Source organism: Notamacropus eugenii, chromosome 2, assembly GCF_028372415.1.
Source record: "Notamacropus eugenii isolate mMacEug1 chromosome 2, mMacEug1.pri_v2, whole genome shotgun sequence".
NCBI lineage: Eukaryota > Metazoa > Chordata > Mammalia > Diprotodontia > Macropodidae > Notamacropus > Notamacropus eugenii.
The window spans coordinates 376,651,255-376,673,562 of NC_092873.1; the positions used below are offsets into that span (position 1 = coordinate 376,651,255).

Genomic DNA, 22,308 nt, shown 5'->3' on the forward strand with positions numbered 1-22,308 from the left:
GTTGTGAGGTAGATGTTATCATCACCCCATTTTACAGCTGAAGAAACTGAGGCAGACAGAGGTTAAGTGACTTGCCCAGGGTCACATAGAGAGTAAGTATCTGAGGCTAGATTTGAACTCAGGTCTTTCTGTCTCCAGGTTCAGCGCTCTATCCACTGTAGCTCCTTTCAACCCATAAGAGGCAGAACATGGAAACTGTATGTTTAAATAGTATAGAATCATTGATTTCTTCATTTTCAGTGAGTTAGTAGAAGAGGGTTCAAAGACCTGGGTTTTAGTCTAGAATCTGCTGTGTGACCTTGGACTAGATACAAATTCTAATCCCCTCTCTAATGCCATCTTCCTGTGTGATTTGTCCTTAACTTCTCTGTACATGTTTCCTTATCTGTCAATGAACTTCAACTCAGTGACTCCTGGGATGCCTGCCAACCTTGATGATCTTATGTGCCATTAGAATTGGAAGGGACCTTAAAGAGGTTTAGTTTTACCCCATTATTTTTACAGATAAGGAAACTAAAGATCACAGAGGTCAGGTAACTTCCAAAGGTGATGCGAGAGAGGGGATCTAAACTTGGCCTCTGAGTCTCAGTCTATTGCTTGCTCCATTAGCACACACTACCTTTTTAATGATTTTATGAGAGAGATACAGAGACGGAAACACAGAGAGACAGAGACAGACACATACGCACAGAAACAGAGAGATAGAGACAAAGAGAGAGACAGAGATAGTGACAGAGAGACAGAGACAGAGACAGACAGAGACAGAGAGACAAACAGAGACAGAGAGAATGACAGGGCGACACAGACACAGAAAGAGACAGAGAGATAGAGAAAGGAGACAGACACACACAGAGACAGTGGCAGAGAGAGAGACAGAGAGACTAACAGAGACAGTGAGATAGTGAGAGACAGAGACAGAGACAGAGAAGAGAGAGACACAGGGACACACATGGAGACAGAGATAGAGAGAGACAGAGACACACACAGAGAGATAGACACATAGAGAGATAGAGACAGAGAGACACAGAGGGACACACAGAGAGACACAGATGCAGAGACAGAGAGACAGGGACAGAGACAAAAAGAGAGACAGAGATGGAGAAAAATGGAGAAAGACATGAAGAGTGACACAGAAAGAGACAGAGAGAGAGCGGGAGAGAGAGAGAGAGAGAGAGAGAGAGAGAGAGAGAGAGAGAGAGAGAGAGAGAGAGAGAGAGAGAGAGAGAGCAAGAGACAGAGACAGCATTATTCAGTACTTACTTTATGCCAGCTATGCTAAGTTCTGGAGTAACAAATATGACCAAGTAAGAGGGTCTTTGCTCTCGCTTGTATTCTAATGGAAGAAGACCACACACGAAGGGGAGCTGGAGAGGAAAGGGATGGTGGTGGTAAGGCAAGATCGACAGCATGGAAAGGGCTGGGAAGTGACCTATAGACTGGGGCTGGGTAAGAGAGGAGAAATGTTACCTATCACATTCTAGGGACCAGCAGAACCCAAGGTCCCTGGCTGTCAGAGACACAGGGACAATTGCCTCCTCCTGGAGCAGAACAGAATCCTCAGATGTCAGAACTCATGGCAGAATCACAAATAGCCAGAAGCTGTAGAACGCACTTGTGCCATGAATACAGCTCGGGGCTTACAGGATCTGCTTGAAGAAATTAATCCCGTGCCCTAGAAGAGACTGAGTAAAAATAGTCGCATTGGCACCATGGGCTCAGCAGAGGGTGCTCTCTACCTTAGCTGCCCAATGGGCTGGTTAATGGGGTTTGGCAAGGAGAGGTAGCATACTTGCCTTTCCACCTAAAGACTCCAGAAAGGAGCCAACTGGCCATTTTCCATGGGGAAATTATGTACTTTGAAGATTATCTATATCAAAGGTAAAATCTTGGGTTGGTTTCTCGGTCTTCCCCTCTCTTGGCTTTACTAAGTTTTTTATTTCTTTTTTCACCTTTATTCAGCTGGCTCTCCTCCCCTGTCCTCATTTGTAGTTTTGCATGTATATAGTGATTTACATGTTGTCTTCTCTGGTGGAGAGGAAGCTGGAGGGCAAAGACTGTCTCTTGCCTTTCTTTGCATGTCTAGTACTTAGTACAGTGCCTGGCACAGAGAGAATGAGCTCATTGACTGACCCCACTTATCTAGCCAACCATCTCATTTTACAGATGAGGAAACTGAAATCTAGAGAGAAGCAATGATTTGTACCAAGTCACCGAGATAGAGTGGCAGAGTTGGAGTTTAAACTCTCCACTCTCAGGAGAGGATGATTTTTAGTTTAATATCATCCAGACACAAAGATAAGAGAGATCTTCCGAACCTGTTCATTCCTGACCAGTCTGTTCATCCTTGACCAATGTCATAATGTATCTCTGACTGAGAGCTATTAGTAGACAAACAGAATGAGTAACAATTGATCAATACATAAACAAAACATTTATTAAGCAACTAATATGTATTGATAAGTAGCAAGTTAGGCATAGGAAGACAAGTCTAAAGAATGAAGTGATCCCTACTCTCAATGAACTTGTATTCTAATGGTGAGACAAGAACTACATATAAAAATATGTAGCATAAATTAGGGCAGCTAAGTGACATGGATAGACCACCAGACCTGGAGTCAGGAAGACCTAAGTTCAAATCCAGCCTCAGACACTTACAGGCTGTGTGACCCTGGGCAAGTCACTTAACCCTGTTTGCCTCAGTTTCCTCAACTATAAAATGAGCTGGAGAAAGAAATGGCAAACCACTCCAGTATCTTTACCAAGAAAACCTCAAAGAAGGTCATGAAGAGTCAGACATAACTGAAAACGATGGAACAACACCAACAAAAGCATAAGTTAAAGTACACAAACTTGCACACATGCACAGCAGTCAATTCAAGGCACTGTGAGTAGTTGGAGGAACAGAGAAGGTTTAGTTTGGATAAGGGAACATTTAAGGCTCACATGACACTGTCTTCTTGGTATTTAAAGGGCTCTAAGAACAGTCAGACATCTGCATTGAGTAAGGACCATCAGTAAGGCGAAGGGCCTGTTGAGCAGAATTTAACCCCACATAAGGAAGAACTTAACAATTCAGACCTCATTCCTAGGATTACTTGTAGACGTATTTATTCCTTTCTAACCTCCTCAGTAGGTTGTAAGATCCATGAGAACAGGGACAGTTTATAGTTTTCATTGTTTTTATCCCCAATGCCTAGCACAAAGCCTTGCACACAGTAGGTATTTTAAAAATTGGCTACTGGCAGTAGCTTGGAGCCTGTGGACAGTAAAGTCTGAGTAAGAAGAGTTTGGTCATCACCAAGAAGAACAAACTCATGGGGAAGGGGCAAGGGGGGAAGGAGAGGAGAAAGCTCGGCTGCCCCATGCTGAGACAAAACCTAGTGGATCTGTGCCAGTTACAGCTCTGGCTCTGGCTCCTATCCAGGTGGTATGTTGTGAGCCTGCTCATTTTGCTAGGAGCCCTTGTGTGAGAGTCACCTCCAAGCCTGGGCAGCTTTGCTAGGGCAGCCTCTGTGGTCAGTGATCGTTGCCTCTGTGGTTGAGCTAGCTTGTTGCTTGGACTCAGCTTGCTCTTGTTTATTATGTTTGCTAATTAATCTGTTTGGTTTCTGATCCCCTATCAGGGCCGCTATAGCCAGCTGCCCTGCCTGGGGCAGGGGTGTGTCCTACTTGTCATTCCCCATCCCAACTCTTTATGCAATTGGAATCCTTGGCTGGTGATCCAAATCACTAAGTAAAGAAAAATAATAAATATCTACTCAGCTAGGTATTTTTCCAGCATCATATTAACTTTCTTAATGATATTTGTCTCTGGCTGGTACTCAACTGAACTTGTATGATTAAAGCTCAGACAAGCTGAGCAGGAAACATCCAAGTAGCAGCTAGAAATAGACATGGTAGAAGCCTGAGAAATAAACATTTGCCCCCAGGAATCCACAGAGTAGGCAAAATTAACCAAGATCAATTGATTGACTTGATTTTGTTGAGTGCTTACTTTGTGACTGGTAGATTGGGAAAAGTCCTGTCTTTGGAGAGGAGCTGGGTTCAAATGCCTCCTCTGATACTTAAATCCAACTCAATGTCTTTGGGACTCAGTTTCCTCCTTAGTAAAATGAAGGATTGGACTCTATGGGCCTTTCGAGCTTTAGAGCTATGATTCTATGAATGAGGCATTGTGTAAGTGATGGGGAGCACATAGAAGCAAAAGAGTCCCTGCCTAAAGGAGAACAGCTGGGAGCAGTGACTATAGAGAATGGCTTAATGGGAGGAGACAACATGTATATGTCTATAATTCTACCCTTAACATCACACAAAATGAATACAAAGGAGTCTGGGAAAACTTAAGGAATAAGGAGAGGAAATGGTAAAGCCCCCCTGTCCTATCCCCAGGATTGACAGGTCAAGGTCAAATGACTGCTCCCTTCACCCCCTGAAAAGAGAAGATTTAAGAACCCTGAATCCATCCTTTGTCTGGTCTTATGTTGCTTTGTATCTGAGTTATCTGTGACCACAGCTCTCCCCTCCCTGAATTACAAGCATGTCTAGAACCAGGTCTGTGACATCTCTTTTCCTCCACACATACAACATGTCTCATACACAGTGGAGACTTCATGTAGGAAGCAGGATGAAGCGGGAAGAGCTGAATCTGGTAGTCCTGCAACCTGGGTTCAAATCTTGACTATCTGAGTCACCTTAGCCAAGTCACTTAATTTCTTTGGGCCTTAGTTTCCTCCCTTTATAAAACGAGAAGACAATAGTGATCAGTCAATAAGCATTTATTAAATGTCTATTATGTTCTAGGCACTGTGCTAAGAGTTGGGGATACAAAGAAAGGGCATAACACAGTCCCTAACCTCAAGGAGCTCACAATTTAATGAGGGAGACAACATGACAACAACTACATACAAACAATATGTGTGTCTGCCTAGGAGATGTTTCCTGATTGTGCATTAAGTTATCAATATTGTATTTGGGAAGTTTTTCTCTGTCTCTGTCTCTTCAGGCAGCCCAATAATTTATAAATTATCTCTACTGGATCTATTCTCCAGGTCAGTTGTTTTTCCGATGAATTTTTTCTTCTATTTTTTTCATTTTTTGGGCTGTTATATTGTTTCTCGATGTCTTATGGAATCATTAGTTTCCCCCCTGCCCAACTCTAATTTTTAAGGAATTATCTCTCCTGTGTGTGTTTAGATGCATATAGGTATGTATATTCATATATATACACACATACACATACATATACGTTGGTTGATTGTTGTCCATTTTCAAAGAGGACCAAAATGACATCACCATGATAAAGTTAAGTTTCAATGTGTACAACTGTGGCTGATCAGACCAATATGAACTCGGAATGCTCTACCACAGACTGGGCACAAATAGTCCATGTGAACATTTGGGGTGGATACTCCATTTTTGCACATCCTAAGTCTTCTTTGTGCTTGTTTCAACTCTGCTTTGCTCATAGAGCATAGCATCCTTTCTCACATGGGCATGCGATGCTGAGCAGTCCTGTGCCAGTGTCTCCCATGTTGCACAGTCAAATCCAAAGTTCTCGAGAGAGACCTTGAGAGTGTCCTTGTATTGTTTCTTCTGACTACCACGTTATTGCCTGTCCCATGCAAGTTCTCCATAAAATAGTCTTTTTGGCAAGTGTACAATTTGCATTTGAACAATGTGGCTAGCCCATCGGAGTTGCATCTCTGAAGCATAGTTTGAATACTTGGCAGTTCAGTGCTGAGTGGTCCTGTGCCAGTGTCTCCCATGTTGCACAGTCAAATCCAAAGTTCTGGAGAGAGATCTTGAGAGTGTCCTTGTATCGTTTCTTCTGGCCACTATGTGATCACCTGCCCTATGCAAGTTTTCCATAAAATAGTCTTTTTGGCAAGCATATGTTTTGTATTTGAACAGTGTGGCCAGACCATTGGAATTGCACTCTCCAAAGCATAGTTTGAATACCTGGCAGTTCAGCTCAAGCAAGGACTTCAGTGTCTGGTACCTTACCCTGCCAGGTGATCCTCAGAATCTTCCTAAGACAGTTCAAATGGAAACAATTCAGTTTCCTGACATGGCTCTGGTAGACTGTCCATGTTTCACAAGCATACAACAATGAGATCAGCACAATGGCTCTGTAGACATTCAATTTGGTAGTCAGTCTAATACCTCTTCTCTCCCAAACCTTTCACCTGAGCCTCCTAAACACTGAGCTAGCTCTGGCAATGCATACATCAACCTCCTTGTCAATGTGTACATCCCTGGAAAGTACACTACCAAGGTAAATGAACTTATCCACAGCATTCAAAACTTCTCCATTTGTTGTAACCAATGGTTCCATGTATGATTAGTGTGGTGGTGGCTGATGGAGCACCTGTGTTTTCTTGGTGTTAATTATTAGACCAAAATTAGCCCAGACAGCAGAGAATTGATCCATATTTTGTTGCATCTCAGCGTCAGAGGCTGCATTGAGTGCACAATCATCTGCAAACAGAAAATCATGCACCAACATTCCCTCCACTTTGGTCTTGGCTTGTAGCCTTTTCAAATTGAAGAACTTACCATTAGTACAGTAGTTAACCTTGATGCTGTGTTCATCCTCAACGAAAGCATTTGTCAACATGACTGAAAACATCATGCTAAAAAGCATGGGAGCAAGCACACAGCCCTGCCTCACTCCATTGGTGACTGGGAAGGCACGAGAACATCGTCCACTATCCAGAACCTGGGCAAACATGCCATCATGAAATTGGTGTACAATACTGATGAACTTCTCTGGGCAACGAAATTTTGACATAATTTTCCATAAGCCCTCATGACTAACAGTGTCAAAGGCCTCAGTCAGATCCACAAACTTTGTGTACAGATCTCTGTTGTGCTCCTGGCATTTCTCCTGGAGCTATCTATCAGGCAGCAAACACCATATCGACTGTTCCTCAGCCCTTTCTGAAGCCACACTGGCTCTCAGGTATATGACCATTTTCCAGGTGAAGGATCAGCCTGTTAAGGAGGACTCCAGCAAGAATTTTGCCAGCAATGAATAAGAGAGAGACCCCCATGTGATTGTTGCAGCACAATCTATTCCCTTTGCCTTTATAGAGATGAACAAAGGAGGAATCCTTGAACTCCTGGGGGATAACCTCTTCTTGCCATATAACCTGGAAAATTTCCACTAGCTTTTGTATGAGCAATGGTCCCCCAACCTTGTAAATGTCAGCTGGAATAGAATAGGCACCAGGTGCTTTGCCACATGAAAGGAGCCTAATGGCCTTCAAGACCTCTTCTTCAGTTGGAAGTTCAGCTAAGGAGGGATTGACTTCAGCCTGAGGTAAACAGTCAATGACCTCCTCACGTACACACATTTTGGAGATAATCGACAGAAAGAAGGCACTATCATTAAAGGGGACAGGAAAGGCTCCTTGTAGAAGCTATGTTTTAGCTGAGATGTGGAGGAAACCAGGAAAGCTTGGCAGAAGACCTGAATCCCTTGAACTATATTTACAAACTCCCAAAGGGTTCAGAAACCATTAAATGGGAGTCATTGGGTGAGACAATCTCTGAGGTTTCTTCTAGTTCTTAGTACATGATTCATGATATTATGACTTATCTGTGTCTCTATACCTAAGGTCCCTTTCAGCTCTAGATGAATGATCCTATGAAATATTTATTGAATGAATGAAGGAAGTTTTTCAAGAAGGCTTCCAAGGACTGTCATGTGGAAGAAAGGTCATATTATAGGATATCTGAGGTCTTTTCCAGGGCTAACATTTTCAGGAGTAAGAAGCTGTTGGTCTATTTAATGTCTTGTCCAGCCAGGGCACTCTTTGGGTACCTAAGCATTTCATTCACTGCTGCTCAGTAACAGCCAGACCATTGTCCCCTGTGTTAAACTAAGTCAGAAATACAGAATCCCAAAATTATAAGAAATCTCAGAAGTCATCAAGTCCAACTTCAGGAGGAAGGCCTTCTTCAACATTGAGTCATCTCATCATTACTTGAAAACCTTCAATGATGGGGAATCCATTACCTCCCAGGACAACCTGTTCCATGTTTGGTGTGAACTAATTGTTAGAAGTGGCTTTTTGCCCACTTGTGTCAGGCCCAAATTGGCCTCTCTGAAATGTCCATCCATTTCTCTCACTCTTCTGCCCTCTCATTGAACCAGAGAGTCTTATGGCTGGAAGGGAATTTAAAGACAATTAGTTATAACTGCTCTCCTTTCAGGGCAGCAAAGTGGCATGGTAGATAGAGTGCTGGGCCTGGAGTGAGGAAGATTCATCTTCTTGACTTCAAATCAGGCCTCAGATACTTACTAGCTATGTGACCCTGGGCTAGTCATTTAACCCTGCTTGCCTCAGTCTCCTTATCTATAAAATGAACTGGAGAGAGAAATGGCAAGCCAGTCTAGTAAGATATTCTAAATGGTGTCATGGAGAGTCAGACATGACTGAAAATGAATGAAAAACCAAAGTTTTTTTATATGTGGAAAAACTGAGGTCCGAGAGAAATGAGAGGACAGTGGCAGAGATGGTACTGGAACTCACAATTCTGGTGTCACAGTTCAGAGTCCATCCCACTATGCCAGTCTTGGCTCATGGGATTGCTGCTTGCTGACAGTAGAGGGACACTTAACAGTTCTATCCCAAAACTCATCAGTAAACAACTCCCAAATTTCTCCCCAACCTGGACTCTAATCCATCCCACCAATTTTCCCCTCAGTTTTCCTTGCCTGCATTTCTCTCATTCCTCAGTCCCTCTTGGTGGAATGAAATAATTTCTTATGTCCTTTCCCACACAGCTTGAGTTGATCTCTGAGCCCACACCCTTCTTCTCCCTGGCTCATCCAAACAAAGCCTGAACCCTTATCTCCTACATTCCATAGCACAAGGTCATGGACTTATGGTTGGAAGGGTCCTTAGGGGTCATAGGATCAGCAAATTAGCAATTTGGAGTCAAAAAGGACTTGGAGATATCCACCTCCACCAATTCATTTTGCAGAAGAGGAAACAGGTTCAGAGCTGAAGGAATTTGCTGAAGTTTGGGCAGGTCGTGAGTGACAGAAATAATATTTGAACCCAGGTTCAAATACCACACTGGTTTTGTGAAAAGTCTCTGATTCACACTAAATCCTCTTTCTCTTCCTTCCTTTCTTTCCAAGGTCAATTCCTGGAACTAGCACAATTAATGTGGGCTGGGAGAGCAGAACTCAACTTGTCTGTTCTTTTGGTGGCAAAGGTTCCCTCCCAGAAGCCATCAGACAAAAGTGACTAGAAGAAGATGTGTCCTGATTTTGCATGAAATGATTACTATTATGTTTGGGAACGTCCCCTCCCTATGTGTATGGAGCTCAACCAGCAGGTTATCCCACTGTTTGTTTATGGGGCAGGTCCCCAAGTTTCTTAAGCTTTTGACTCAGCAATGAGTATTCCTAGTGCCCTGCCTTTCCAGGTTCTTCTCAGGCAAATATCTGTTTTCTCTGGATTCTGGATGGAGGTTTGAAGCAGCTGGAAACATTATCCAGTTTTCTTAGTCTCCCTTGCATTCACACACACACACACACACACACACACACACACACACGAACAAGAATTTTGAGAATAGGAAGATTCAGGAGCAGAGATGGTCTAAGCAGCTTGGTCTGACAGAGATCAGAGGATCACCCTGCCAGCTTAGATCTGGGAAGGGAGCTTAGAAGCCACCAAATTCAAAACCTTCATTTTTACTAATGAGAAAACTGAGATGCAGAGAGGTTAAGTGATTTGCCCAGGGTGTCTTACTTAGGTGGTAGCAGCCTCCCTAGTGTGCTCTGAGAAACCCGTGAAGTCTCTGTTTCTTATTCCAGCCCCCAATTTCCCTAGAGTCTATTCATGTCTATGGGTCTGGATAGAAACTTCTACTTTCAAAAGACCATTTACAAAATGCAAATGTTCTTAGGAAGGGTCATACCACAAGAGTAATCAACCAACTCAAAGGCATTTATTATCAGAAGATTTCTGAGTTGGGGGTTGGATTAGATGACCTATGTACCCTGACCAACTCAGAGGTTCAGTCAACTCAGTGATAATGGGATCTTGATGACTGGGGGTATAAGGAAGGGAGGAGAGAGAAGGTCCCATATTAACCTTCTAATGCTATAGATTCCAGTTAAGCTAGTGGAAGGAGTGAAGGTTTGGATGGAAGTCAAGAGAACCCGGTTCTAGTCTCAGACCTGCCATTTAGGAGATGAAATCATTTGATATTTCTAAGTTTGTTTTCTCCTCTTTTAAATGAGGATAATGGTTACCTGCCCTGCCCACGCTCACAGGGCATCATGAGAACCATCTATGACAGTGTGGACTAGCAAAAAGTAGTCAATAGTGAATAACAGGACTAACTTCAAGTGTTAGTGCTTATTGGCTGTGTCAAGCCATTCAGTCTCCAAATCTCAGTTTCCTCATCTGTGAAATGAGGAACATAATACTTGGGCTCCTCGTAGACACTGGAAGGGTTGGAGGAAAGAGGACAGAGAATAAAGTCTTCTGTAAAGCTGAAGGTGCCACCTCAATGTGAACTAGCCCAATGGACATGTAGGTTCTTTGCCATAGATGATGCTTAGGTTTGGGTGAACAAGTGAACCTATTCCTTGAGGGAGGAAAATCAAATCAAATACTGATCTTTCTGATGTGGAGACACAGATAAGTCATAAGATCATGGGATCATAGATTAAGATCTAGAAGGGATCTCAGAGATCATGTAGCCCAATGGTTTCCATTTAGTGGTTTCTGAACTCTTTGGGGGGAGGTGGTCACAAACATGATCCAAGGGGTTCATGCTAAAAATTCTTCAATTCTTTAAGCTGTAAATAATTGTAGGATATTATGAATACAATATTAAAACACTGAGGGGGTTCACAACACATTCTTTGTTTGTTTTTGAAAGGAATTCAGGGACAAAAAACATTAGGAACCACTCATTTAGTTCAATGCCTCCATTTTACAGGTAAGAGAACAAGGGACAGAAAGGTAAAGTGATTTGCCTAGCTCAGGGGTTGGGAACTTGCAGCTTTGGCCTGGAGGCCACATGTGGCCCTCTATGTCCTCAAATGTGGCCTTTTGACTGAATCCAAACTTCATAAAACAAATCCCCTTAATAAAAGGATTTGTTCTGTAAAACTTGGCCTCAGTCAAAAGGCTGCCCCCATGGAGCTGAAAGGTTGCACGTGGCCTTGAGGCTGATGGTTTCCCACCGCTGGCCTATAGTCACACAGTAAGTTGCATAAGGGGATACCCAGGTTCTCCAAATCTAATTCTCTTTCCATTGGTCACATTAATTTGGATGCTTAAGTTTTAATCCCCTTCTCTCCCCTCCAAACCTCCTCAAATTGAATGAGACATTCAGAGATAAATTAAATCAGTGAAAAGAATGAGAACATTGAGGAAGAAAATGAACTCCAATTAGCCTGCAATTGAGATGATACAATTGAAATGCCTGGACTACTGGTATGCCACTTTCCTCTAATTGCATTATTTCCTTCCAGGGGCCTCGGCTGGTGTGGAGGTGTCTATATTAAAGATGGAATGAGGAAACCTGAACCCAGAAGGCTTTGTCTGAAGGTTAATTGGGCAGTAAGGGAGGAGAAGGCCTGAAGGGTTTGTTTTCTGTTCAGGCTACCAAGGAGAAGGGACTTGGCCCATTGTGGACAGGACCAGAACCTAACAAGGAAGGAAGAGCCCCTAGTCCTTTTAGTCACAAAGGTCTTCCCTCAACTAAGCCAAGTCATCCTCTTCTGCCATAGAAATGGTAGTTTTCAAATACAGTTGTTGTGTTGAAACTCTCTGGAGCTATCTCTAAGTGCAGACTTCTCTACAAGCTCAAATACAGAATGTAAGGTCCCTGAGGGAAAGGACTGGTTCTTTTTTCTCATTGTATCCTCCAGTATAGTGCCTAGCACATAGTAGACACTTAGTAAATGCTTGTTGATTAAGATATTGATAACTCCTGATCTTCCATTTACAGCAGGTCAAGCAATTACACAGAGGATAATAATTTTCACCCCGACTACATTAACAATAGTAAATAACAATGATAACTTTTTAATTAATTAACTAGCATTTACTGAGTGCTGATTATATGCCAGGCACTATATGAAGTGCTGAGGATACAAAGGAAGGAAAAAAAAGAAAAAGTCCCTTCTCTCAAGAAGCTCACAGTCTAATGGGGAAACGACATTCAAACAACTTTGTAAAAATAAAAAATATACAGGATAAATCAAGGGTAATTTAAGACGGAAGGAGGTGACTAGGTGGCTCAGTGGATAGAGCGCGGGACTTGGAATCAGGAAGACTCATCTTCCTGAGCTCAAACCTAGCCTCAGACACTTACTAGCTGTGTGACTTTGGGCAAGTCATGTAACCTTGTCTGCCTCAGTTTCCTCATTTGTAAAGTGAGATGGAGAAGCAAATGGCAAACTGCTCTAGTATCTTTGCCAAGAAAATATCAGTTGGGATCCTGAAGAGTCAGACCCGACTGAAAGAATTGAGCAACAGAAACAAAAAGGGAAGGCACTAAGATTAAGCTTCTTGGGGAGGGGGGAGTATCTTTTGCTGTGACTTAAAGGAAGCCAGGAGGCAGAGGTGATGAGGTGCAGCATTCCAGACATGGGGGAACAGTGGAAACAATGGGCCAGTGTCATTGTGTCTTAGTGTACCTGAAGGGGAGTAAGATGTAAAAAGACTAGAAAAGTAGGAAGGAATCAAGCTTTGATGGGGCTTTAAAAGCCAAACACAGGCTTTCTTTCTTTCTTTCTTTTTTTGGATCCTGAAGGTAATCAAGCCACTAGCTTGAGTATCCAGGGATTGAGATCACAAAAATCTCTTCTTTCCTACCTGTAAAAGGACCAGAAGTCTTACCTGGAGTTGGCTGAGTCAGGCAGGGTTGGGGTAGGGTGGGGTGGGGTGGAACATGTCCAGGTCTGAGTTTTAGGAAGATCAGTTTGACAGCAGAGAATGAATTATGATGGGGAGAGACCTGAGGCAGGGGAATCAACCAGAGGACGATAGCTGCAGTACAAACGGGAGATGATGGAGGCTTGCACCTGACCGGATGCAGGGTCAGAGGAGAGAAGGAGACATATGGGAGGGATTTTATAAAGGTAGAAATTGCATGATTTGACAGCTAATTGGATATCGGAGGTGAGAGAGATTAGAGTTGGGATAATACAATTTTCACGTGGTGCTAATTTAAGATTTGTGAAGCACTTAACTTTATCCCACTTGATCTTCTGCTATCATGATTCTCATTTTACAGATGAGGAAAATGAGGCTGAGAGAAATCCTCCTAACTGTTATTAATATCCTCATTTTATATTGGAGGAAAATGAGGCAGGCAGAGGTTAAATGACTGCCTAGGATCACACAGTTAGTAAGTGTCTAAGACTGGATTTGACCTTGGGTCTTCCTAACTACAAGTCCAGCACTCTAGGTAGCCACCTACCTAGCTATGCAGTGTGCTCCAAGGAACACATGAAATAATGGATGCCAAATCCCTTTAAGAAACAATAAATGACCAGCAAAAGACTTGGATCCTAGTTCTGGCTCTGTTACTCAGTTACTACGTGCAAAGAGGCAGTATGGCGGAATGGAGGGAATGCTGAATTTGGAATTGAAGGAAGCTGATTAACAGCGTGCTGGGCTTGTAGTCAAAACGACCTGAGTTCAAATGCAGCCTGAGACACTTACTACTTGTGTGACCCTAGGCAAGTTGTTTAACCTCTGTCTGCCTTAGTTTCCTCAATTTTAAAATGTGGATAATAATAGCATCTATCTCCCAAGGTTGTTGTGAGGATCAAATGACATAATATTTTGTTTTGTTTTTGGAGGCAATGGGGGTTAAGTGACTTGTCCAAAGTCACACAGCCAGTAAGCGTCTGAGGCTGGATTTGAACTCAAGTCCTCCCAACTCCAGGACCAGTGCTCTATCTATTGTACCCTCTAGCTGTCCCATGACATAATATTTGAAAATTGATTAACCCAGTAACTGGTACAAAGGTGCTTAATTAATGCTTGTTCCTTTCCTTCTCATCCAGACCCTCTCCTTCCATCTCTTCCCTCAACTCCACCCCTGAAACATTTCCGATGTGATCCTGGGCAAGTCCCTTTGTGTCTCTGTAACTCATTTTTTCTTCATCTGTTAAAAGAGGGAGCTAGATTCAATGACCCCTTATTGTCTCTTGTTTTTGAGTCATTTTTTCAGCCCTGTCCGACTCTTCATGACCCCATTTGGGGTTTCCTTGGCAGAGATACTGGAGTGGTTTGCCATTTTCTTCTCCAACTCATTTTACAGATGAGAAAAGTGAGGCAAACAGAGGTTAATGCCTTGTTCAGGGTCATACAGTTAGTGTCTGATGCTAGATTTGAACTATCTTGACTCCAGGCCTACTGCTCTACCCACTATACCACTTAGCTGTCCCTACCAGCTCTACATTTACGATTCTATGACCTTAAGCATGTCAGCTGTCCTCTTTGCACCTCTGATATGAGCAGTTTGGCCCAGATGATCTCCATTCAGCAATAACATTTGGCAATTCTTTATGATTCAAGTTGCTAAGTTGAGTATCCAGAGATTCAGATGACAGCAATTCCTTCCTTCCTGTCTGTAAAAGAATCAAAAATCTAGGTTCTCCCCTATACAGGACATCTTCTACACTTTGCTCTGCCCAAAGTTGAACCATTCATTCCAGGAAGGGCCTAGGTAAAGGAAAGGAACCTGTCTTTTTATAGTTCCTACTATGTGCCAGGTGGGAGCAGCTAGATGGCACAGCAGATAGAGGGCTGGACCTGGAGGCAGAAGAATCATCTTCCTCAGTTCAAATCTGCCTTCAGATACTTCATAGCTATGTAGCCTTGGGCAAATCAATTAACCCTGTTTGCCTCAGTTTCCTCATCTGTCAAATAAGCTGAAGAAAGAAATGGCAAACCACTCCAGTATCTTTACTAAGAAAACCCCAAATGGGATTGCTAAGAGTCAGACATAACTGAAAGTTGACTAAGCAACTAAAATGTGCCAGATTCTGTGCTAATTGCTTCACAAAGATTATTTCATTTGATCCTCACAACTGTTATTAATATTCTCATTTTACAGTTGAGGAAAATGGAACAGGCAGAGGGTAAATGACTTAACTAGGAATACACAGCTTACAAGGGTCTGAGTTCAAATTTGAACTCAGGTCTTCCATAGTCTAAGCTTTGGCTTCTATCCACTGTGCTACCTTGAAGAAGGTATGAGGGAGACTTATTTCTGCCTAGGTATAAGTTGGGGCCTTTCCAGTATAAGGTGAATGTGATACTAATTACGTTATGGAAGCACCAGAAGGGGCTTCTACACATCACCTGTGTCCATAGCAGTTACAGAGCTTCCAAAGCAGTATGGAGATGGAAGATCTGAGTTTAATCCTTTTGTCACTTAACACCTTGGTCAAACCATTTCATTTCTCCAGCCTTCCTTTCACCTTGAGGGTAAAGATCATGACATTTTTCATCTGCATAGCCTCATACTTAATAGATACTTAATGCAAATTTATCCCATTGATCTGAATTTTCTGAGCCTCAGTTTGCTCATATGTAAAAAGGGAACAATAGCATGTTTCCTATTTCCTCTCTTAAAGGCCTTCTATGAAGCTCAGTTGAGATACTATTGGTAAAGTATTTTGAAGGTAGCTAGCTGTCACAGTGGATAGTGCTGGATGTGGAGTCAGAAAGACCTGAGTTCAAATGTGACCTCAGACATTTACCAGCTGTGTGACCCTTGGCAAGTCACTTAATCTCTGTCTGCCTCAGTTTCCTTATCTGTAAAATGGGAATAATAATAGCACCTACTCCCAGGGATGTCGTATCAAATGAGATAATTTTTATAAAACACTTTGCAGACCTTTAAGTACTCTATAACTGCTAGCTATTATTATTGTCATTATTATTTAGCACAAAATGCTACATGGATATCAGCTATTTCTGTGATATAGAAGCTGCCTCCCCACTTCATTTTTCTACTCCTCCACTTCCCCCACCCTTTGAATACCTCATCTGATGTGTTTAGGTGGAGAAGAACCAGGCATGCTAAAAGCACCCAGTGGGTGTTTTCCATCAAAGCAGGCTAGTAAAACTAGTCCCTGTAGGAAGTGCAGGTGGGAAAATCTGGCGAGTTATTCATGGGGATGTGGTAGTCATGGGCCATGTCAATGCCCCAGGCAGTTGGGGGGACTGTATAAATCTTCCCAAGGTCTAGGAGCTGAGCCATCTGCTTTCTGATCCTTCCTCGCTCGTCCTACCTGCTGCTTTAGGTAAGTCAGGACCCTTTGGCTCTCTCAAGGCCAACCCTTGTTGGTCTTTATATTTTTCTGGGATTCAGGGAAACCTTTAAGTCACTTGAGTATTCTGAAAAAAGTGGCCTCATAGCTAATTATTTAATTTAGATTACCATTTGCCTCAAAAGACTCCTGTTTAGGAGAGTAGGGGAGTTGGGGTTAAGGATGCTGCCCTGGAGCTAGGCAAGGATACTCCAGTGTCCTGCACCTCATCAGATAGAACTGTGGAGGCAGAGGGAGATGGAACTCAAAGGAACTTTATAGATCATGTAGCCCAATGCATATCCTTGCTGTGTCTATCACTTCCTTTTTGGGGACCTCAGTCTTCTCATCTGTAAAGTGAAGGATTAGTTCAAATAATCTCTTTGATATCTTCTAGCTCAAACAGTTGTCTATGAGTCTAAAGATGGGACAGAAGGGGTACTTTGAACTCAGATATCCTGACTCCCAGGATAGCGCTTTTTCCAGTACATCCATGTGATGTCTGGAAATGTGCTCCGGTTTCTCAAAGCACCTTCAAATTCATGATCTCATTTGCTACTCCCAGCTCCTCTAAGCAGTTAGCATGGAAGATATCATTATTCTCATTGGACAGATGGGGAAAAATTAGGCTCAGAGGCGCTAGGCTTTCCTTTACTCTAGGTCTTCAAGAAGAAGGTGATTATCCATTTGATGGGAAACTTATGGTGCTGGGGAAAGTTAGGTGATGGAGTGGATAGAGCAGTGGTCCTTAATTCTGGAGGACTTGAGTTTAAATCTGGCCTCAGACATTTGACATTTACCAGCTGTGTGACCCTGGGCAGTGACATAACCCCGACTGCTTAAAAATAAAACAAAACACAAACCTTATATGGGGCAATTCTTGCTTAGGTTAGCCTAGTTGATCTCTGAAATTTCTTCAACCTCCAAGATTCTGTCACAGACTGTCTAACTAAGGTTACAGAGAGAGTCAGGAGCAGGCCAGGACAAGATCCCAGGGCTCCTAAATCTTAATCTAGTGATACTTCAGTTATTTCTCTCTCATTGTTGTTCAGTTATGTCTAACTCTTCATGACCCCTTTTGTGGTTTTCTTGGCAAAATATTGGTTTGCTATTTCCCTCTCCAGATGAGGAAACTGAGGCAGACAGGGTTAAGTGACTTGCCCAGGGTTACACAGCTAATAAGGATCTGAGGCAGGATTTGAATTCAGGTCTTTCTGACTCTAAGGCCAATGCTGTATCCAGGGTGCCACTCAGCTACCTAAGGGGACTAATCACCTAGCTGGTAAAATGAGGAAAGGCAGGAATCTCAGAATTCGAATGGACCTTAGAAGCCATTCAGATAATCTCTGTGTGACCAGGAGCCCCCTAACAACATCCCTGGTGATATCTCTGCTTGATGACTCCTAGTGATAGGGAATTTACGTCCTTTTAAGGCAGCCACATTGGGGAGAAGAGGGTCCTGGATTAGGCACCATGGCTAGGGCAGCCATCAGCCAATTCACCACCCAACAAGTATTTAGTGAACATAGTAGCGTGGAAATCATGTTTAATTTGGAGCCAGAAGATCTGTTTTCAGATTCTGACTCTTCTGCCTCCTACTTATATAGTCTTGGGAAAGTAAACTCACCTCTGTAAGCCTCATCTGCAACATGACGATAATTGCTAAGGTATTTCCCAGATTTAATAAGTATTTGTTTTTGTTCGGTTATTTCAGTCACGTCTGACTCTTCGTGACTCCATTTGGAGTTTTCTTGGCAAAGATACTGGAATAATTTGCCATTTCCTCCTCCAGCTCCTTTGACAGATGAGGAAACTGAGGCAGACAGGGTTAAGTGACTTGCCCAGGGTCACTCAGTAAGTCTGATGCCTGATTTGAACTCAGGTCTTCCTGACTCCAGGCCTGGCAATGTGCCCCCTGTGCCACCTAGCTGCCCTTTACTAATAATAGCTAGCATTTATATAGCGCTTTATGGTTTGCAAAATGCTTTACACGTATCATCTCATTTGATTTTGCAAAAGGAAACTGAGGTTGAGATGTTAAATGATTTGCCCAGGATCAAATAGCTACTAAGTGTTAGAGGCTAGATCTGAACTCAAGTTTTCCTATTCATCTTCTTCCTGGTCTAGCACTCTGCGCCTTATACCTGTCCAAATTCATAAGCCTATAATCCTGTTCTGTGCTCAACTCTGTCCTAGACATTGCATATGGAAACATGTAGGAAGCTACAGTTGTGGCTGAAAAATGATTACAGGAATTGGAATCCAAAGACCTGGGGCCATTGACTGTATTACCGTCAGCAAGACATTTTCTTTCTTTGTGCTTCAGTGTCCTCTTTTCCAAAATGAGGGGCAGTTGGGTGGGCTGATTCTTAAAAGATCCAAGACTGTGATTTCTTCTTTCCAGCGAGTTTTGGGCTAGCAGTTAATGTCATCTGTGTGGTTATCTCTTTCAAGCTCAACCCATTGGAGAGAACAATGTCATCCCAGCAGCAGCAGCAATGTCCCTCCCAGCAGCCTCAGCAGCAGCAGGTGAAACAACCCTGCCAGCCACCCCCAGTCAAGTGCCAGGAGCCGTGTGCTCCCCAAACCAAGAACCCATGCCCACCCAAGGGCATGGTTGTACCAGACCAGCAGAAATGCCCACCTGCCCAGAAGTGCCCACCAGCCCAGCAGAAGTGCCCACCTGCCCAGCAGCCCAAGCAGAAGTAAAGACAACTGGGACCCATGCCTAGCCATGCCCTCTCTCTGTAGGAACCGTGTATGCAGAGAGATTCCTCATCTTCCTACTTCCTTTAGACCTTCCTGTTTCCTGCACTAGAAGGCCAGTAGCTCCAACAGGTTCCCCTACCTTAGCTCTGACCCTGCCTAAGCCCTAGGTGGGGCAGTAAAATGTGCTTACTCCGTGTTCTCTGAGACCATGAGACCTGACTTGGGAGAGGAGAGTTGACTCAGCTTTACTTTCACCATCTTCTCTTTTCTCTTTCCTGCTCACAGTCACAACCCAGGCTCAACTGGGCAGCCAGAACAGCCCAGCTAGGGAGCATGATGATTTGGTCAGTCTCAAATTCCATTGCCCTGATGGGGAGATGGAAGGTTTAATGGACAACTGTTCGCAAGGGCTGCCGCTCCCTAATCCAATTCACAGTATCCACCCTTCCCTGACCTTCTTCTCCCAATAAAGCTGATGTTACATGTTACCACCTGTCGCCTGGCCTGTTCCTCACCCTATATTCTGTGCACTATTCTTGTGTGAACCCTGGGGGAGGGAAACAGGGAATGTGTTGGAGGTGGAGGGAATACCACGGGGAGTATATGGAAAAGGGGTGAGGAAGGATATGTGTATAAGGTTCAGAAGTTTGCAGCCTCTTTAAGTGGGGGATGTGTGTGTGTGTTGAGGGATGAGGAGGACCCTAATGAGGAGGTGGGATCAGGAACCTCTATAAGTGTATGAGTTGGGAGATAGGAAAGGTCACATATTGCAGCTACTTGGGGTTGATGAATGGAGCTAGAACAAATAGGGACTGAGGAGGGTCAGATCAGTATTCCCTATAGACAGGGCTTGTCTTAGACTTTTTTTTTTCAAATAACTGTGTGGTATTAGGAACACAAGACAATACAGATTAACACAACCCCAGCAATTAATAAATTTAGAGAGTTGCCTAGACACTGAGAAGGTCAGTGATTTGTCCATGGTCAACACAGCCAATATAGGGGTGGACCTTGAATCCAGGGTATATATCCTGTCAGAGCTAGGCAGATGAATCTGACTAGTGTTTCTGAAACCCTGCAGCAAATTATCCTGCAGCCCTGCTTGCCCATGCGGCTGCAAAGAAGATCACTCATTGTGAGCTTCTTCAGAGTCCCCAGTCCTCAAAATGACTTAAGTTGCCTGTGTTACATTCCTACTGGATTTTTAGCTGCTCAATAGACTGAAAAAATAGGAAACAGACTCCAACCTGAAAGGGGGTGGGAAGCAATGGCCTTGAAGGCTGGAACTCAGTATTAGAACATTTCATTCTGTGATAGATAAGGATAGGAACTAGAACTGTGAGAGGGAACCCCTCAATGGAAAGACTCCTTTAACAATGCAAGTTGGAACCTTCTCTGGAACTTATAATCTTAGAACTTGTCTAGAGTACTAAGAGGTTAGGGGATTAGCTCAGGGACATACAGCCAGTATGTTTCAGAGGTAAAATCCATATCTTTCTGGCTTCTAGGTCAATTCTCTAACAACTATGCTATGCTGTCTTTCATTCATAGGAACCTCCTGTGATATATGTGACCAATGCTTCTGTATTCTACTATGGTTTTGCCAATCTAATTAAACTGTTTCATTAGACCATGAGCTCCTTGAGAGCAGGGACTGTTTTTCTTTTTTTTTGGCTCTTCTTTGTATTTTCAGCACTTGACACAGTGCCTAGAATATAGTAAGTGCTTAATAAATGCTGGTTGACTGTTTCTTTAATTACAAATTTGAACAATGATGAATGTTAACATTCATCTATGTGGATCTATCAGAAGGTGTTTTCTTTGGGTAAGGGAGAGTCAAGTCAATGATTGATAAGTAATATCCCTGAACATAGAATGTGGGATATAAACACCTGACTCATAAGAGCTTCAAATCTAGAATACTCTTTCAATGAGGACAATGACCTATTATCTTTGGGGTTATCCTACCACATGTGAGATTATTTGGTTCTAGCCAAATATCAGGACATCAGTTACACTTGCTTGGCTTAAGGCATTCCTTGTTTTCAGACCAAAATATCTCTCTCCACAGCTTCCTGGAGTCCCTGGATTCTGCCCAGCACCATAAATGAGCTCTCAACTTGGAACTGTGCTGAAGAATGCTGCTCCCTGCTCTTAACCTTTGTCTTATCTGGCTTTCATTTGATCAAAGAATTCCCTCCTTGCCAGTCAGCGTAGAAATCTTCTACCTGGATTAAAATGCCCTTTTTCCTGAAGCCACCTTTTTCTTTATTTTTTAAAAGAACTATTTATTTACTGGACTTGGGTCAAATTAGGTACACATTCAATTTTAAATTTACATTGTTGTCCTTTATTATCAGGTCCTGTAATCCTTATTTGACAGGTAGGGAAACTGAGGTTCCAAGGAGTGATTTGTGGCCATGAGATGGTTACCCAGCCCCAAGAAGCTAGAGCCTTCCCCACAATGTACCCCCTGTGAGATGAGGATCTTACTGTAAACTGCTGTCAGAGAGAACAGATACTTCAGGAGATCAGATTCTACAAGAAATTCATACAATACTAACTCCCTTTGGGGTGGAGGTTGGGGAGAAGAATTGATTGGAAGCTGGGATGGTAAAACTTAGAAAAGGTTGAATAGAGTCCATAGGTTCAAAGATAGGAAGGCATGTCACCAAAAGAGAAAGCAATGAGTGAAAATACAAAGAGCAGGACCTGCCTCTACTCTTGGAACAAAGGAAGGAAATATGCATGTATTAAGTGCCTACTATGTGTGAGGTACTGTATTAAGCTCTTTATCAATATTATTCCATTTTAATGCTATCAGTGTAAAACTGAATTTCATCTACTTTTCTTACTGAACCAAGAATACTGCATCTCTTCTAGCTTTGCTTGTACTTTACTTTAAACACTGCCTTTTTAGAAAAGAATGAACTATTCTCTTGATAGACCTTGTAGAAATCAAATTTTTCATTTAGTAGTTTCTGAATTTCCCCATAATTTTCATCAAACCAGTCTTGATGTTTGCAAGTGTTCTACCCCAGATGAGTAAATGCAGCACTATACACCAAATCTCTGAAAGCTGCCTGCTCCTTTTCTGCTCCACTGTTACCAACAGTATGTTGGCTTAGTTTTTCCCCTAAGTCAATAACCAACTGTTCACACATGGTGAAGTTCTAATCTGTTGATATTGAGTCTTTTGATAGTCATCATGCCCTGGGGCGACTGCTTTTGTTGAATGTGGATGTTTAGCTTGGAGAAGTCTATGATTGGTCCAGCACTCTTTGCTG

General features: G+C 42.8%; 1 protein-coding gene across 2 annotated transcripts; it reads left to right on the forward strand.

Moving 5' to 3' along the window:
- Positions 1 to 1,802: 1,802 nt before the first annotated feature.
- Positions 1,803 to 19,509, forward strand: SPRR4 (small proline rich protein 4). Of its 2 annotated transcripts, XM_072646985.1 has the most exons (3): positions 1,803 to 1,878; positions 11,510 to 11,585; positions 18,767 to 19,509. In XM_072646985.1, the coding sequence occupies exons 1-3, from the start codon at positions 1,850 to 1,852 to the stop codon at positions 19,019 to 19,021; spliced, it is 360 nt and encodes a 119-aa protein (XP_072503086.1). In that variant the 5' UTR covers positions 1,803 to 1,849; the 3' UTR covers positions 19,022 to 19,509. The 2 variants fall into 2 exon arrangements, with proteins under 2 accessions (XP_072503086.1, XP_072503087.1); XM_072646986.1 differs by lacking the exons at positions 1,803 to 1,878; positions 11,510 to 11,585 and adding an exon at positions 16,160 to 16,306.
- The last annotated feature ends 2,799 nt before the right edge of the window (positions 19,510 to 22,308 follow it).